Raw genomic sequence first — 19,368 nt, 5'->3', positions numbered from 1 at the left:
ACTTTATGAGAGTTGTAGTAGGATTCTGTTGTCTGATCTGCATTTTAGAAAGATTGCTTTAGTTTAGTTTGTTGGGGGTGGGAATGAACTGTAGGGGTAGGAGTTGGTGGTTTAATAGGCGGAGAGATTGGAGGGTATATAGTAATCAACAACCTAAGGCCACGGAGCCCAGGAAAGGCTAGATTGAGATATTAAGGAGGCAGAATTGACGTGTAAAGTCACTGCAGAGATTATCCAGAACTGATTATCTGGAACTGATTCAGTGTTGAGAATTGGGAATTTGGTTTGCAAAGTCTAGAAGGAACCCTTAGCTAATTCTAATAAGCATCACGTGATAAGCATCACGTGTAATATTAAAATGTTATCAGCTTGTATATGAAAGGTGTAACTGTTTTATACCATGTAACTTAAGTCAGAGATCATTTATTTACAAGATGCAGAAACCCTCTGAAGAGAGGGAATTGTTACAGGAAGAAAGTAAAGCTCATGAAGCTCAGTTACATTTAGGAAGGACAGTAGACTCTTGGGAACCAGGAGGGTATGAATCTTGCCCCCTCTCTCTTTTTCTCTCCCTGAGGCTTCATGATCTTTTACTTTCCACACATTGATTCCATTGTCCTTTCTGTTGATCCACTTCTTTTGCAAAGGTTTTTGTAGTACTTGCTTGCATATTGCTTTGTGTTGCCATAGCACCAACTATAACTCCAATTTATACATGCCCTTATTCTTTTGCCTGATACTGCCTCACCAAAAGTCTTTTCTGTGTCAGATTCCCACTGCTAGCTCTGTGGCCAGTGACAGGGGTCACTGGGAAAGATTGAAAGTCTGGGCCTGTCCCTTAAGTTGAGGCTGTAGGATGCCCTTATAAAGGGAGTGTGATCGGGCTGAGTGTCTGAAGCTTATCTCTTATAGTAAAGGATCTAAGAATGTAGGTTTGTGTTGTTTTTGCAGTTTGACTTCTAGCAAATGACTTTCTATTTTTAAACCTTAAGTGTACTTTCTCATTCGAAACAATTATTTTCTGCATCTGCCCCAATGGCATAAAAAATAATAGTTGCCTTGAACTCTTCTGCTACTCATGGATTTCCTTTCTTTTTTAAAAATTCATATAGTGCATATTATGCAGCCATCAAAAGGAATGAGATCTTGCCATTTGCAACGACGTGGATGGAACTGGAGGGTGTTATGCTGTGTGAAATAAGTCAATCAGAGAAAGACATGTATCATATGACCTCACTGATATGAGGAATTCTTAAGCTCAGGAAACAAACTGAGGGTTGCTGGAGTGGTGGGGGGGTGGGAGGGAGGGGGTGGCTGGGTGATAGACATGGGGGAGGGTATGTGCTATGGTGAGTGCTGTGAATTGTGCAAGACTGTTGAATCACAGATCTGTACCTCTGAAACAAATAATGCAATATATGTTAAAAAAAAAAAAGATGGAAGAATGAAGGGGGGGAAATCGGAGGGGGAGACAAACCATGAGAGGTGATGGACTCTGAAAAACAAACAGGGTTCTAGAGGGGAGGGGGTGGGGGGATGGTTTAGCCTGGTGATGGGTATTAAAGAGGGCACTTTCTGCGTGGAGCACTGGATATTATGCACAAACAATGAATCATGGAACACTACATCAAAAACTAATGATGTATGGTGATTAACATAACAATAAAAAATTTAAAGTGAAAAAAATCATATAGTGCATAATACTTAATGAGGAACTGTATTCTATTATCCCTTAATAGTCTTACTTAGATACATTTCCCCCCTTAACTTGGTAATATCCATGAGGGCAGGGACTGGATTTTATGCTGCATCTGTAACTCTCAAGCCACCTAACCAATGAAGAACCTTACTAGCTACTCAGGTACTAATTTGAAATGATTTCTAGGCTTCAGTTATTTTACTACTTTCAGCTTGGTTCAAAAAAGCCCCCCAAAACCTAAAAGTATCTTGTTAATAACATCAGATTATTATGTATCAAGTCTGGACTCTGATTTAAAATGGATAGTAATTCCAAAAGGTTAACTTGGAGTAAATGTTTACTTAGCATGCCCTTTATTTATAACATTATATATAAGGTTAACATATATTAATATATGTTAATGATGCAAGGATAGAATATATAAAGTATATAAAAATTTTGAGTGACTTTCAAATAGTTTGGTAATACGGTTCATTAAAACTGATGTTCTTTTTTAAATTTAATTTTTTAAATTTTATTTTTAAAACTGATGTTCTGAAGCATCTTTCTAGATAGTATTGTATTAGTCTAGTTTGAGTTAGATTTATATATTTTCCTCCAACTTTTATTATGAAGATTTTGAAGCAGAAAAATTGAAAAAAAATTTTAATGAACACATATGTAACTGTGACTTAGATATGATGGTTAGTGTTTTACTGCATTGGCTTTGTGTGTGTGTGTGTGTGTGTGTGTGTGTGTGTGTGTATTCAACTTGAAAGTGAGTTTTATTCATCATAAAGAGATACTTGAGCAAGTACTCAGGTATGAGATATTCCCCTACATAACCACATCATTGTCATCTAATAAGCAGTACATACCTAAAATAACCTGAAAGCAAATCCATATGCAGATTCCCCCAAGAGTCCCAGTTGTCTTCTGAAGCTGTTTTTTTTTTCAAACTTAAGATCTAATCAGAGTTCACACATTGCATTTTATTGTTGTCTCTTTTTAGTATCTTTTGAAAAATAGCTTAATTGATATAAATTGTACCTATTTAAGCTGTATAGTATACAGCTTAGAATTATTATGTTTTGACATGTGTACATCTATGAAACTAACACCACAATCAAAATAGTGAACGTATTCATTACCTCCAAAACTTTATAATCCCTTTCCTGATCTTTACCTTCCCATCCTCAGGCAACCATTGATCTCTCTGTAACTATAAATTATTTTGCATTTTCTACAGTTTATATTATAGAGCTGGAATCCTAGAGTATGAACTTTTTGGGAGGGAGTAGGGTCTGGCTTCTATCACTTGATAGTAATTAGAGATAAAATTGCTTTTGTATATTGCTTTTGTATCCTGCCCCCTAACTAACTGATATGTTTGGGTTTTTTAAATAGATGATCATGTTATGTAGGCATAAAGACCATTTAGCTTCTATGTTTCTTGTCTGGATGCCATTTATTTAGTTAGGCATTTATTCATTCTATTGTGTTGACTAGGATCTCCAGTACAGTATTGAATTTAAGTGGTGAGAGCGAGCATCCTTGCCTCAGTCCTGATCTTAGGAGGAAAGTATAGTCTTTCACCTATAAATATGCTGTTGGTTATAGTTTTCTATAGATGTCCTAGTTTACTGAGTTTTTTTTTTTAAAGATTTTATTTATTTATTTGGCAGAGACAGAGACAGTGAGAGCAGGAACACAGGCAGGGGGAGTGGGAGAGGGAGAGCAGGCTTCCTGCCGAGGAGGGAGCCTGATGTGGGACTCGATCCCAGGACCCTGGGATCATGACCTGAGCCGAAGGCAGATACTTAACCACTGAGCCACCCAGGCGCCCTACTGAGGGTTTTTTTTTTATCAGGGTTGGATGTGGGATTTTATCAAATGCTTTTTCTGTATCAGGATGATCATGTGGTGTTTCTTTTTCAATAAATAGGGTGGATTACATTGATTCATGAATTTTTACTCAACCTTACATTCCTGGGACACATCTCAGCTGGTCATGATGTAGTCTTTTTATATATTGTTGAATTCGATTTTCTAAAATATTGTTTTGTATCTATGTTCATGAGAGATATTACTCTATAGTCTTGTTATTTTTTTTTCTGGCTTTAGTATCACAGTAATGCAGATCTTATGGAATAAAATGCAAACTGTTAATTTCTTTTCAGTTTCCTGGAGAATTTGAATAGAATTATTATTAATTCTTCCTTAAATGTTTGATAGACTTGCCCAGTGAAGCTATTTGAGCTGGGAGCTTTCTTTGCGGGAAGGTTTTTAACTGCAAGTTCAATTAAAAAAATAGATATAGGGCTCTTCAGATATATCCATCTCTTTCTGAGGTAGCTTTGGTAGTTTGTGTTTTTCAAGGAATTGGTCCATTTCATCAAAGATGTCAAATTTAAGATTTTCTCTTCCACTAGTTTTAGGAAATTTGATTAGGATATGTCCTGAAATAAGTTTCCTTTGTGTTTACTGTGTGTGTGGCTTTTTAAATTTCTTGGATTTGTGGGATTACAGTTTTCACGAAATTTGGAAAATGGCCATTATTTTTTCAAGTTTTTTTTTTTTTTTTGTTCTACCAGCCCTCCCCTCTTTTCGGGGACTCCACTTATACATATTTTAGGCCATTTGAGTTATCCTACACCTCTTTGATGCTCTGTGCCTTTTTTTTTCCCTTGGTTTTTTATTTTGGTTTTCTTGGTTTCTATTGATATGTCAGGTTTACAGGTCTTTATTTCATTGTTACAATATCTAATCTGCTGTCATCCAGTGTAATTTTCATCGAAGACTTTGTACTTTTCTTGTTTAGATGTTCAGTATAGGTCTTTTTAAAAAAACATATTCTACGTCTCTACATAACATTCTCAGATTTTAAGTTCTTACACATGGAATATAGTTGTAATAACTATTTTAATATCTATCAATGCTGTCATTCATGTTATTTAGGAGTGAGTTTTTATTAATATTTTTCCTAATTATGGTTCACATATCCTGCCTTTTTGCTGCCTGGTAATTTTTAATTATAAATTATACCTTGCTGAGTGGTGGATATTTTTATATTCTTTTAACTGTTTTTGAGCTTTTTTGTAGAATGTGGTTAAGTTCCTTAGAAACAGTTTGATCTTTTTTTTTTTTTTTTTTTGAGTCTTGCTTTTAATCTTTGTTGGGTAGGGCCAAAGTAGCTTTTAGTCTAGGACTAATTTTTCTCTAATGAGGCAAAACCTTCTGAGTACTCTACCCAATGTCCCATGAATTCAAAGGTTTTCCACTTTGAAGGGTAGATATAGACACTCTACTCTGCCCTCCATGAGCCCTGAATATTGCTCCTCTAATACTGTCAGGTGATTCTTTCCCATCTCTAGGGACTTCCCTCATGTGAGTGCCCTGTTTAGAACTCATCTGAGTACACCAGACAGATTTCCTTGTGTAACACCTTCTGGAGTTCTTTCTCTGTACAGTTCTGTCTTCTCTTGTACTCTGCTCTGTGGGGTCTAGTTACTGTGGCCTACTTGAGCTCCCGGCTTCATCTCTCCAATTTAGGAACATTGTTGGGCTGTGCTAGGTTTCCCCTTTCTACATAGTGGCCTAGAAACTGTCCAGGCAGGAAGCTGGGGCAATTGTAGGGCTCATCACATTTGTTTTCCATTTCTCATGGGTCACTGGTCTTCATTGCCTAATGTCCAATGTGTTGGAACCATTGTTTCATTTATTCTGTTTTTTTTTTTTTTTTTTCAGTTTTCAGTGAGAGGATAAGTCTGGTTCCTCTTATTCCATCTTGACCCCAATCAGTAGTACGAGGATTATATTTGAACGGATCAGATTTGTATTTTAAAAAATACATTTTGAAACTTAGATTTTACTGTTCCATTACATGCTTTTCCCCTTACTTACTGCCAGTTGCTAAAACCTACTGTTATTTTTGCTTAACCCATTTCTTATTTCCCAATAATTTAGCTGTTAAAATAAAAAGATTTCCCCCAACTAAAACTAAAAAACGAAGAAAAAATCCAAGCTTCTAAAGTATGTGTTGTAGAGTTAAAAAAAAAAAAAAGGAAAAGCTGTTTGGTTTGTATTGTTGAGGGGTGTTGCTGTGGGGGTGGTGGTAGAAACCTAAGGTAATTCAGTCTGAGATATATCAAGGGAAGAACGATTGACACACCTCTTTCTTAAGTGTTATGTTCCCAGTTTTGTAAATAAGTATTTTCCAGAGATATTTATAACTTATTTTTTTTTGTGTTCCAGATAAGGAGAAGAAAGATGAATTTCATCTATGGACTGCAGTCTGCTACTAGAAACTGTGTTTTCTTCCGATTTCATGTGTTGGCCAACTGGAGAAAATGTAACACACTAGCTGTCACCTCACCAGACTGTCATCAAGTACAAATTAATCATATAGTTAATAAGTATCAGGGTCTGGGAGTAAATCAGTGTGATAGGTTGACTTTTCTTCCTGAAAATTTTTATTTCTGTAAGACTTTTAGTAAAAAAAGACCAGGATGCCTCTTGAGCACGAGATATAAGGAAATTGGGATGGTTACCCCAAAATGTTCTGTGTGGAATGACTCTTTTTCAAGACAGCTACTGATAAAAGAAGTTACAGGAGTTCCTGCCCTTTCACTATTGCATCCTCTAAACTGTCTTCATGAAAGAGACATCAGGAGTTTCCACACTTCTCCTCGGTTTCAAGCTGCTCCGGTTCCTCTCTTGTTGATAATTCTTAAACCAGTGCAGAAACTATTCGCAATCATTGTAGGCAGGTAAAAAGCTTTAAAAAAAAAATAAACTTTTATATTCAAAGGTATTTATAAAATTATACTTTTAATGAAAACTTGTTAGATTTCCCACCCATATTTAGCTCAAAATTAAGTTTCTAAACAGTTGGGTCTACCCAGTTTTGTTAATGATTTAGTAATCTTGAGATGATTTACTGCATATTTTTTAAGATTTTATTTATTTACTTATTGAGAGAGACACACACACACACACACACACACACACAACTAGTGCAGGGGGAGGGGCAGAGGGAAAGGAAGAGAATCCTAAGTACACTCCATACTGAGCACGGAGCCTGAGATATGTGAGCCTCACAATCCTGAGATCATGACCTGAGCCGAAATCAAGAGTTGAATCATTAACCGACTGAGCCACTCAGGTGCCCCAATTTACTGCATATTATAGTATAAAAATATGATCTTTAAAAAATTATATAGATACTTTTTTAAAAGATCTTATGTTTATGATTGCAAGAATGAGAAATGTTGGTCATAGTTTGTGTGTAAGAGCAGTACTTACAAACATATGTGTTTAGTTACGGAATCTGAGGCAATGGGTCATGAAACTGAAGAACTTTACTTATTTAAGAATGGGCTCATTCCTAGCCAAGTTAATGCTTAACTAGTATTTATTAATTATTCTATTTCCAACACATCTTTGTTATTTTCTCTTGGGTAGTCCATCATAATATGTTTTTATAGCTAAATAGTACCTTATATTTAATTTAAACCTCTCCCCATAAATAATCTTGTTTTCTCTTATTTGCTCCATTTATTGAAGAAAGGTAAAGTTAGGCATTGTCTCCTCATAAAGCTTTCTTACCTTTGATGACTGTGAAGGCCCTTCTAGCCCTCCGACTCCCATACTAACCAAACCGATTTTCTTTCTATCAGAAGTTGAGAACTTGTACTTTCTAATGTATTGTGTTCCTTATGACTTGACATTGGCACCCAGGAAAAAATACAGCTGTGTTAACTCTTGATGTAAGAAATGGCTGTCAGAGAAAACCAGAGCTAGACAACAGTTAAAGCAGTAAATACAGATTTTATGCTGGACTTTTGCAGTAGGGGAAGAGAGACCTAAGTATAGAACCAGAGTTAATTTTGAATACAGCATGGGCAAGTGGGAATTTATAGCCAAGGAGGAGGGTGAGGTTTGGTGGATGGAAAATTACTAAGAGGAAACATTAGGAGTAAGGGGGGGATTCTCCCTAACCTGACCCTACTAGGCTTCTTGCTGAAGGCAGGTGAGGGTGGTCAGATATCACTTGGGGGCTGGTGAATGATGAGGAATCTGATCAGATACTGAGGGTGATCAGATATGGAGGATGGGGAATTTTGGGTAAACTGATTTAGCAGGATTCTTGCTGAAACTGGACAACAAAGAGAAATACAGAAGTCTAAAGGTGAGGCCTAGTTGAAAAAAGCCTGAGCAGAGTCTGGTGGAAGAGAGAGAATCTTTGTCACAGCTCAGCCCAAGTTCTTAGGCCAACGGCTCTTTTTCATACTTTTTAATAATTATTTTTACCTTTTTGTTTTTGTTACTATTTTAACAACATTTTCTTTCATGTTTTCATACTTTTAAGCAAAGAATAATAAGTCAGATAAAGTTTTAAATAGGAAATAAGTCTGGCCTAAGTTTCTTCAGGTTGAAACACTTTGAGGCATTTTAGGTGTGTCACTTAATAAAATTAAGATAAATTGAAGTTATTTTATAAGGTGAATTGTGTCAAGAGAATGATGTATATATCTTAAATTTTTGTTGTGATTTCACAGATGAACTTAGGAGGAAAAATTTTGTCCCAGTGTTGAAACATTGCTTCTCAAAATGTCTGTGAACCCCAATAACCAGCAGAGTATTGTTGCCTGGTAGAAAGTAGACCTCCTCATTTGTTAACCATACAGTCTCTCATTTCCTTATTTACAGTGTTTATGTTCTTATTACCTCTCCTTTGTCATGTTCTTGAGGGGGTAGTGGACTTTTTGCTGGTGAGCAAAATTTACTTCTAAAATCAACGCTGAGGTAGTTACCTTTGTACCTTGCTAAAGTCCTGGCAGATTGTGCCAGAAGTCTGATGAGCAGTGGGGAGGATCGTGGTTAAAGGTATAGATTGTTGTACTGTAATCCCCTCAGATGTTTACTGGGCCAGTTTATCCCTACTAAGTGGTTGAGTGCTCAGACTCTGGGATCACACTTTCTTCCTTGCCTGGTTTTCCCTTATCACTTCTGCAACCTTGGGCAAGTTGCTTCACTTCTCTTTGTCTCAGTTTTCTCTTCTGTAATGGGGTTATTGTGAAGGTTAAATGAGATGACATGTATAACAATTTGAATAGCAGTTTGCATGTGGTAAACAGTCAATAAATGTTAATTAATGGAAGTTGTGTAAAATAGCTACTCATTTAGTGTTCACCTTTAAAATAACTGAAGAAAATTTAAATGAACATTAGAATTTTTAACTATAGTTCTATATAATTGATTACTTTTTCATTTTAGCTAAGAATTTTATAATTGAAAAAATTCATCTATACAGAGAAATATATCACAAAAATTGCAGTGTTTGATGACATAAAATCCTAGCATGAGATTAAGTTTTGGTGATATGTGCTGATACTATTGTCAGAACTTTGAATTTTCTTTTTGCTCTAGGGGCATAAGGAAATGGTGGCAGGCACTTCCTCCTAACAAGAAGGAACTATTTAAAGAAAGTGTAAGAAAGAATAAATGGAAGTTACTCCTTTGTTTCAGTAGTTTTGGATTGCTCTTTGTAGTATTTTATTTTACTCACCTGGAAGTGAGTCCTGTCACAGGAAGGAGCAAGCTACTATTATTGGGGAAAGAACATTTCAGACTTTTATCAGAACTGGAATATGAAGCAGTAAGTAGTAAGAATTGTTTATAATTAGATTGCTTAATATAATACTCAAAGCAGGAGAGTTTCTTAAGTATGAAAGATGCACTACTTTTTTATGTTAGTCTTTGATAGAAAATTAACATTTCCCAAAAGGCCTCAAACTTTTCATACATAGTATTCCTCCTGCCTACCTTGCTTTTCTTCTCATTCACCCAGCTAACTCCTGCTCATCACATGTCACCTTAAATGTTACTTTCTCAGGAAAGCCTTCCTTGATTATCCAGGCTGGGTTAGGTAGGTTGGCTACATTAGGCTCTAGGGGGTATCCTTCATACAAACTAAATTATGAATGAGCTCATTTGTATTTGTGTACAGTGCTTGGCTCTACTGGGGTCAGGTCTCCTACTTTTATTTTGTCTTTGCATACTGTTTTCTTTCTTCAAATCACTTATCATGAGGGTAACATAATTATTTGCGTAATTATTTATTTGCTGATCTGTCTCCTTTGTTAGCCTAAGCTCTATGGGAACACAGACCCTGTTTTATCATTTTATCTTAAGTACTAGCACAATGTACAAAGTGGTGCTTAGTATATATTTTTTTGGATAAGTAGGTATGTAATAGAATTTTGTACCTTGAAAGTAATGTAGAATAGGATTTTTTTTCTAAAACATCATTTTTGACAATTTATTATATTTTTTGAATGCAAAATAAAGTTGGAGTTCAGAAACCTTAACTCCTTAGCAAGTACAAGGTAAGTTAAGCCTTTTATCCCACTAGCATGTTTCTTGACAGATTCTCTTTTTCCAGTTCTTAGCACACACATAGTATATGCTGTTAGTATTTGTTGATTTAAAGTCTCATAGTCTCACTTGACAGTTTTGGCATGGCTAAATCTTTATATCTTTTTAGTTCAGTTAAGATTCTGAGTTTGTTGGTGGAAAGTTACCATTAAAAAAGAAATAACAATGTTTTTTCACTAAAAATGTTGTTCCTAGTAAAGATAAGATACATCTCTTCTAGTAGAATTTATACAGAGATTGGAGGTATTTTTTAGGATAGTCTTGTCTGAAGCAAGTTTGAGGAAAATGTTCTGGAAAGATTGAGGCAGGCCTAGGGTTAAATTATTATTGCTTTTACCGTTCATATCATTTAGAAGCTTTGAAAGATTATATATATCTTTGTATATATTTTTATTTTTTAACCTACAAATGTAATAACCTGCTTGATACAAAATTTCAAGCACATGGTCTTATAGAGATATTATAAAGTGCTATTATTATATATAATTTTGCTTGTTTTGTCTACTTCAGAAGGGTTAATATAATAATGTTTTTTGTTGTTTCAGTTTACATTGGTGACTTGTGCTTTTTAAAAATGCTGTTGATTTTAAAGACTATTTCAGATTCCAATTCTATAAAAACATCTCAGGGAAGGTTATAAACTTCTTGATCCATATGTGAAAGGAGTTATACCTTTTATGGAAATTAAAGTAATATTTTCAGAACATTTTTAATTTTCCTACATTTGGAAGGGTTTCTCATGAACATAGCTCCAGAAAAGTGTCTTCATATGGTGGCTAGTCTTACTCAACATAGTGTAGAGAAACTGACATGCCCACTAGTCCTAAAATTTCAGTAATTTCCTTTGATTCTGTGTGAATAAAACTTTAAAATTAATGAAGTATCCTTTTTTGGTAGAAGTTTTTTTTTTATTAAGTATAGGGTGTTTTTTTCAGTGTGTTAGAGTAATTTTGTATTGTATTTCTGTATGTGAAATCTTTGTTCCCTAGGCAATGTTTTGTTTTCCAAAATATTTAGGAAAGTAGAAATCATATTTAAGTGTTTTATTTGTTTATAGGCTAATAGAAAAGATGAAAGTTTTATTTCAACCAATTTATATGAAAAATCTTAGTTATTAGAATTCATTCCATTTGTGAGAAACCACATTGCCTTTGCATGAATAATTCAAATTTAAGGATTTGAGTGTTTAGTATATGTAGATTTTTACATAATTAAAAATTAAAATGTTCCACAGTAAGTAGTCATATAATTTTTCATGAAGCAATATAAACATTTTGTAGAGCTACAACTCTTTTAAAATAAAGATGACTTAAAAAAAAATAAAGATGACTTTTTAATCTTTCAGTGGATGGAGGAATTTAAAAATGATATGCTCACTGAGAAGGATGGCCGATACCTAATGGTTAAAGAGGTGGTTAATCATTTGATTGAATGCAATAAAGATATCCCAGGGATCTCTGAGATCAATTGGATTATTCATGTGGTTGATTCTCCAGATGTAAATGCCTTCGTGCTTCCAGTAAGTGGAAGTTCTCACACCTATGTTTAATTGTTCAATTTAATGTCCTTGTTTTTTTAAGGTGTTCCACTTACATTATTTTCTTTATGGTGCAGAATGGACAAGTGTTTATCTTCACTGGGCTTTTAAATAGTGTAACTGATAGCCATCAACTTTCCTTCCTTCTGGGCCATGAAATAGCACACGCAGTACTTGGGCATGCTGTAAGTACCTAGAATGAATGTTCAGTTCTTGGAATACGGCTTTGAAGTTAGCAAGTTAAATCTTTTAAAACCGAATCTTTTCAGTTTTCTTTTTCCTTAAAAGATGGAATTTTAGATTTAATAATTGACTTATTCTATTGCTTGAAAAAATATGATTGGTTGTGAGAATTTTTATGGTCTTTAGTATTTGATACCTGAATAATTAGTATTTCTCTTAAATACTGTTGTTATCACCTGTCTCTTTTGCTAAAAAGTAATTATTCTCAACCTCTAATTATTTCAAATTAGATTTTAAACTTTCCATAATTATTAACACGCTTGTAATCTGTTCAGAAAATTAACTATATGAAAGTGATATTACTATTTAAGTAAGTAAATCAGTTTTCTTGCTTTTTTATTCATTCTCAGAGGATGGCTTGGAGCATCTCTGAAAATCTGTGGAATGATATGCCATATATAATTAATGCAGAGTAATAATAATGATAGTTTGCCATTTTACAGTTTGCTAAGCTTTTAAATACATAGCTTCTCAATCATATTTTTAATACCGTCCTCATTAAGTAATTACTCTTAAGTAACATGAGTAATGTGGCCAACTGGCAAATTGGGACTTTAACAAAGTTCTTGTGTTTGCAAATCCAACACTGCTTCCTTTTACCACAGTTACCTGATTATTGGCAGCACTTTTTTATAATGGATCATAGAATTCAGGTTGATTTATATTCCTGTGAATACACATCTGTTTGACTTGGTATGAATCCAAAAAACTAATGTATTTGTTTACTCATATATTTATTTTTATTCATTAAAAATAAGTATGTCTGTTTTGTCCACATTAGAGAGATGTATATTTCCTAATTGAAAAAATGAAGGTAAATAGTGAAAGGATCGTGAAATGCTATGTTGGAAATGCAAGTAATACTAATTTTAAATGGAAATGATAATGTTATTAATCTCTCTAAAAGTCATCTCAAATTCTGTCTATTCCTTAAAGTATTAATAAATTGAGGTGGGCCACAGTTGTGCTTTTCTGAAGCACAAATAGTAATTATCTCCTTCATTTCTTCTGAGTTACAGAAAAATATAAAAAACATTTTCCTTGAACAGATATATACAAAAATAAATCTAAGCAACCGAAATAGATTGTCTTTCAAGAGAGGGCTTCATAACTGCAAAATCAATCAATTTTGGTCATTTTTAGCATTTAAGAGGTTCATATTCTGTGCCTTTACTTTTCTGGCCTTTAGTTCAGTGCCTCATTCAGCATATTGTTGTCATCTCTGTCAGCACAGGAATGCTAATTAGATAAGATATAAAAAGAAAATAGTCTTAAAAGTTGAAAATAGTTATTAATATTTTTTGTAGAGGTCTTATACATTATCAGTACTGTATTTTCTCTTTTAGCAGTCTCCATTTTGATTTGATGTAGCTTTTAATGTTGTTTTCTTTGTTCCACAAATACATATTTAAAAAATTTTTTTAGTTTTCTAAAACTCTGTAATAGCAATTTTATTCCTTAATAAATAATAAGGTTTTTCTCTTCAGTAATGACTTTTTCATTTGTAGTTATATTCTTTTGTGCTAAAATAATTCCATAATTGTTTTTCATGACACACAGTTCGTATAATAAAGCAATGCTTTGTGAGGGCGGATTATACCGTTAAGAGAAGTGTTCTATGTGATTATTTTTAGTTGTCAGCCAAGTTTCATACGTTCAGGTAATGATTCCTACACTGTCAGTGTCAGCATTACATTAACATTTATTAATCAGCTTTAGTAGGGAACAATGAACAATCCAGTGTGTTAAACTTGTATTTAGAAATTACCACTCAAAACAACTATTTTAAGTAAAATTGGTTACTGCTATAAATAAATATAAAAACTTCATAGGACTTGATTTCCTAGTGAGAAATACCAGAGTGATAAAATTGCAAACTTACATAAATGAATCATACTTTATATGTTAGGTCATAAAGTCCAAAAGACTTTTATTTCAAATAAATTTCTAATCTTTTTCTGAATTTTTCATGTTTTAACTCTTTCATATGTTCGGTAGTATTTAGTCTGTTCAAAGGTATAAGCATAATAAGCACATTTGTTTGCTTTAAAAATTAATGACTACATTAGAAACTAAAACTTCCTGGGTTTGATTCCTTGTCCTTTTACTAATAGCTCTGTGAAATTTGGCACCTCTTAGCTTCTCCTCATCTTAGTTTCTTTATAAAATGGGGATAATTGTACCTATTTCACAAGATTATTATGCTTGCTAATATAAAAAGCATACATTGTTATATATTCATGTAAGAATATACATTCCTATCTATGAACTTGTCACTGTGTCTAAATGATGTTAGGTGGCTCAGTAAATGAATGAGTGAATGTATATACACGTAAGCAAATATGTAAGTAAGGGATGGAATGAATTAAAGCACACAGAAGAAAAAGAATATGATTTTAGTTGGTGAAGGTCAGTTAAACATGTAAATTATTTAATGTGATTACACATGATGAACTAGAAAATATAGGTGTATACTGTCTTTTAATTTTTTTGGTATATACTCTTTATTAAATGTAATTTTCATTATTTTGATTATTCTCAGGCAGAAAAGGCTAGCTTGGTTCATTTATTGGATTTCCTAGGTCTGATTTTTCTCACAATGATTTGGGCCATTTGCCCTCGAGATAGTTTGGCACTTTTGGGCCAGTGGATACAGTCTAAACTGCAGGAGGTAAGTGTGAGACAGTAAGTAGAATTTGTAATGGCCTGTGATGAGGATATTTTAAATATTACTATAAAGTAACAGATACCAGGGATGTTTTCACATACCATGAAATACAGCTACTAAATTTTAGTGTCTTATGTTTTCTCATTTTTAGGGGATATTCTTTTTTTTTTTTTTTTTAAAGATTTATTTATTCCATAGAGAGCACACATACACACACGCACAGGCATCAGCAGGGTGAGGGGGCAGAAGGAGAGGGAGAGAGAGAAGCAGATTCCCTACTGAGTGTGGAGCCCTCGGGGTTCAACCTTACCCATGAGACCATGACCTGAGCTGAGACCAAGAGTCAGCGGCTTAACCAGTTGAACCACCCAGGCATTCCTTTAGGGGATATTCTTAATAACGAGCATTCAAATTAGAAAATACTACATCTTTTAAATGATGGAGGGTAGATGTGTTATCAGGGCTTGGCAACTTTTGGCTAACATAATATTGTGAAGGGGGGACATAATCATTGGTCTTAAGGAGAGAAAACATGGTCACAAATCCTTTCTTTCCTTTTGTCACTTTACCTTCAGACTTTTCAGTTTTGTCTCTCATAGTGACTGGTGTACTTATTATGACTCTCCCTTTCCCCAAATATTTGCATTCTGATGGGGAACTCTTAAAACCTGTGAACTTTTATGGGCACCGTGTTGCTGAAACTGCTTCACCACCCTCATCTCCTTACTCCCAGTTAAAATAAAACTACCTGGAAAATAACGAAAGGATAATCTTATTAGGTGTTTGTTAACTTTCATTTTAGTACTTATGTATAATGATAATCGTTGTAAAATTTATTGAGGTCCTCATTTTGTTCAAAACATTGAACTACTGAAAGTAGGTCTTGCAATCTTGATAATTGCTTTGTTAACTATGATTAATTATTTTATTTTACATCTTCACATATTTCCTCTTGTCCTGGGAGGTGTGGTGATTCAGGAACAATCTTATTTGTTTATTTAATGATTTGTGGAGTACCCATCATTGGGCCATCTGGGTGCTGTTTAAATCTAATGTGTAAAATTCTTTGAGACAAATTGCTTTTGAAATTGGATAACTAAGTCTTTTATTTGGTGTTACCATATTGTCTGGCTGCATTTATATTGAAATAAAGGTTCTTAAAAGGAAAAAAAAAGAATGGTTATTACTTAGGTTACAGGATCTCATATTTTGAATTTTATTTCTGTTACTGATATTCTGGGAAGTCAAAGGAGTTAATGTAGTTTTTTACCCATTTATCAGTATATAGCTTTTTTCTGTAATCTGAAGATTTTGTCATAAGAAAGATAACTTGTGGCTGTTTCTCCCTTGAAATACTTGATGAATCCTGCTACTTCATATAATTCTTTAAAAATTAAACTAAAAATAAAGTAGGGATTACTTCTCTTTGAACCCTTTTTCCCTAAATCAAGGCTTCCCCAGTAATTTTGGTGACAAGGAAATGTTTCTCTAGAAAGCCTTGCTTCTTATGATTGGAGAGCAGGAGGGGATATTGATAGTGAAGTCATAAAGGAGTGGGAATTGCTGACATTCATTTGCCAGAGAAAAGAAGAAACAGGCCTTCACGTAACTATCAGGGAATCCTATTTTTTAATCTTAAAAGATTGGGGTATAATATAGCAGCCCTCATAGAGTGCTACTAGGTATGGTTTTTGAAAGCTATTTGTAATAATTATAGTAGCTAAGATTTATTGAGTACTCACCATATTTTAGGCGCTAGGATGAACACTGTAGTTTAATTATGTATAGGGGTTAAGAATACAGCTGTGAATAGATGGACCTATATTTGAATTTAGGCTCTGTTAGACCTAAATTCTACAGAACTTGGGTAGATTACTTCACCAATTATAGGTCTGTTTCTTCATCTGTAAATTGGCATAATACTGGCTAACTCAAAAGAACTATTATGGGTTTAATGATGCATTTTAAAGTAGGATCCCTCAATCTAAGCACTATTGACATTTTGGACTAGATAATTCTTGTGGGAAATTGTCACGTGTATTGCAGGATATTTAGCTCTAAACATCTACTCTAAACATCTGACCTATACCCACTAGATGCCAGTAGCATTTTCACCCCCCTCCTCCCTCCCCCACAGTTGTGACAATCAGAAATGTCTCCAGGGGTGCCTGGTGGCTCAGTTGGTTAAGTGTTCAACTCTTGATCCCGATCGGTTCGGGCATGATCTCACCACCAGTCATGATCTCAGTGTCGTGAGATTGAGCCCCACATCAGGCTCTGTGCTGGGTGTGAAGCCTGCTTAAGATTCTCTCTCTCCCTCTGCCCCTACACCACCTGCATGCACTCTCTCTCTCTCCAAAAAAAAAAAAAAAAAAGTCTCCAAACATTTCCAAATGTCCCTGGGAGACAAAATCATATCCAGTTGAGAACCAGTGATTATAAAGCATTTAGCACAGTACCTAGTGCAAAGTAAGGACTCATTAAATAGGAGCTATTATTATTTGCTCATTTTATCCTGTCTATAACCCTAGGAGGTTGGTGCTATTGCTACTCCATTTTACATATGATGCTACTGGGCTTAGAGGGGTTAAACAATTAGCCAAGAGTTCACAGTTAGTAAGTGTCAGCATTTGGACTTGAGTGTAAATTTCTGTCCTTTTAAAGCCAATGTTTTTAACCAGTTATGCTATCAGTAGACTTGAGGGACCCTGGCAGATTGCTCATTAAGAGTGAAGACATGATATGGTATGTTCAGCAACCTAGAAAAGACATGATCGAGAAGGAGGAAAGTCATATCTAGTAGTCATGTGCTGCGGATCAGATTGATTATATTATTTCTAGACATCACTGACATGTAGCTACCTCTGAAAAAGTGTTTCCTCTATTAATAACTCTGTTCTCAAAAGTCCTGCCTATTGAGCCATCTATAAATTTTAGTACTTACTGAAAATTAGAATTTAACTGGAAAGCATTCACATAAATACAAGTAATTAAGAAAGTTAAAATTACGATATCTATTTGTATTTTTTTTATTGAGGTTGGAAGAAAATTTCATTTCCCTAACTAATCAATACTTAGGAAAGGTGGAATTAAGATAATTTATCAAAGAAAGAAAATTCTGCTCTATGGTTAATTTTCTAACTGAAATAAATTCTCTAGTAGTGTCAGTGGTTATTATCTAGCTATATTTTTTCAATTGTCTTTTAAAACTGCAAGATCAAAATGTTCCTTGGCCATATTAAAAACTTGCTTTAATGAGCTTTCTTAGGGGATCCTCTACACGGTAGGTAGAGATTGTAATTGGGAAAATAGAAGTGCAGATATCCCCTGCTTTCTGAAAGTTTGTGTTATGTCACTTGGCTTTTAGGCTTTTTTCATAAAAGCAAACATACTCTTTGGATTTCTTCTGGTTAGTGAAAACAGGTACTAATGTAAGTCTTTTCTAAAAGCAAAGTAGTGTGAGGCAAACTTTTGGAAAGTGGGGGATACTTGAACAGTAGTACTCCTCCCCCATTATCCATGGGGTGGGGGGGAGGGTGGGATATATTTAAGACCCCTAGTGGATAGGCCTCAAGCCTCAGATAGTATCAAATCCTATATATACCATGTTTTTTCCTGTACATACATATCTGTGATGAAGTTTATAAGTTAAGCACAATAAGAGATTAACAATAATAACTAATAATAAAATAGAACAATTATAACAACATACTGTAAAAAAAGTTACGTGTGGCCTCTCTCAAAGTCTTATTGTATGTACTCACCTTCTTGTGATGATGTGAGATGCTAAAATACCTATGTGATGGGATGAAGATAGGTAAATGACGTAGGCGTTGTGGTGTAGCATTAGGCTACTATAGACCTGACCATGTGTTAGAAGGACCATCTGCGGGTAACTCAAACCATGGAAAGTGAAACCATGGATAAGGGGGATTGCTGTACTTCATGTGATACTATAGACTGTCCAGAAGTCTGTAGGCATAATTTTTTTAATATTCTTTTCATGTTTTTAAAATATTAATCTGTGATGGAGGAAATAAAGGCTGCAATTTGTGTTTTATGTCATGGTGTTCTTTAAATGTTAATCATGGAAAGCATAAAAACTTTATCCTAGATGCTCCATGAAATTAATTTTAAAAATTGCACTTTGTTACTCCTTTTACTGTGAAATAAATATGCTAATGGAGCTTCTCTTTCTTATTTCTTCTTAGTATATGTTTGATAGACCGTACAGTAGAACATTGGAGGCTGAAGCTGACAAAATTGGATTACAGCTTGCTGCAAAGGTAAAATGCTTGGTAGTTGAGAAAACAGTGCCCTTCACACAGTGAAAGATAAATGTACGTTGTCTTAATGAGCTGTGGCATGAGCAGAGAATGAGAGTTGGACTGTATGAAATTTTTCATTAATACCTTTTTAAATTTGTGTACTCTAGAAGCTGATATACTATCTTTATTTTACTCCTCTCCTTTTTTTGTTGATCTAAGGGGGCTTTTTTTAGTAAAATAATGTATAATTGTTTTTCCCCACTCAGAGAAAGGTTTGTTCTATTGTAGCTATGATCCTAGATGAACCACCTGAATTTTTACAATTTAAGTAAACAGAAGAACAGGCTTATTACTTTGTGTCTTTGAGATTATTTTTGTTGCAGCAAATGACTGACCTTTGCTAGCCACAGAGGGCAGCTCTGAGCCTTCACCATGATTTAAGTTGGCTTTTGCTCATGTCTCCTTTACAGGGCACTGCATGCCTGACTGCTGTTTTTATCATCTGTGATAACTGAGCATTATTAGTAGAATTTAA

At 34.3% G+C, this 19,368-nt stretch overlaps 1 protein-coding gene across 3 annotated transcripts in view; it reads left to right on the top strand.

Annotated features, from left to right (window-relative positions):
- OMA1 (OMA1 zinc metallopeptidase) overlaps positions 1–19,368 on the top strand; it is an 87,672-nt gene that overhangs the window by 2,889 nt on the left and 65,415 nt on the right. For all 3 annotated transcript variants that reach the window (XM_027613134.1, XM_027613144.1, XM_027613126.1), the window contains exons 2-7: positions 5,933–6,447; positions 9,110–9,338; positions 11,463–11,636; positions 11,732–11,839; positions 14,440–14,568; positions 18,777–18,851. In XM_027613134.1, coding sequence (XP_027468935.1) covers positions 5,948–6,447; positions 9,110–9,338; positions 11,463–11,636; positions 11,732–11,839; positions 14,440–14,568; positions 18,777–18,851 — 1,215 coding nt within the window. In that variant the 5' untranslated portion in view covers positions 5,933–5,947. The remainder of the gene's footprint in view (positions 1–5,932; positions 6,448–9,109; positions 9,339–11,462; positions 11,637–11,731; positions 11,840–14,439; positions 14,569–18,776; positions 18,852–19,368) is intronic.

Source organism: Zalophus californianus, chromosome 4 (genome assembly GCF_009762305.2).
Source record: "Zalophus californianus isolate mZalCal1 chromosome 4, mZalCal1.pri.v2, whole genome shotgun sequence".
Taxonomy (NCBI): Eukaryota; Metazoa; Chordata; class Mammalia; order Carnivora; family Otariidae; genus Zalophus; species Zalophus californianus.
The sequence above is the reverse complement of the archived record's forward strand: the minus strand, read 5'-3'. Positions and strand labels throughout refer to the sequence as shown.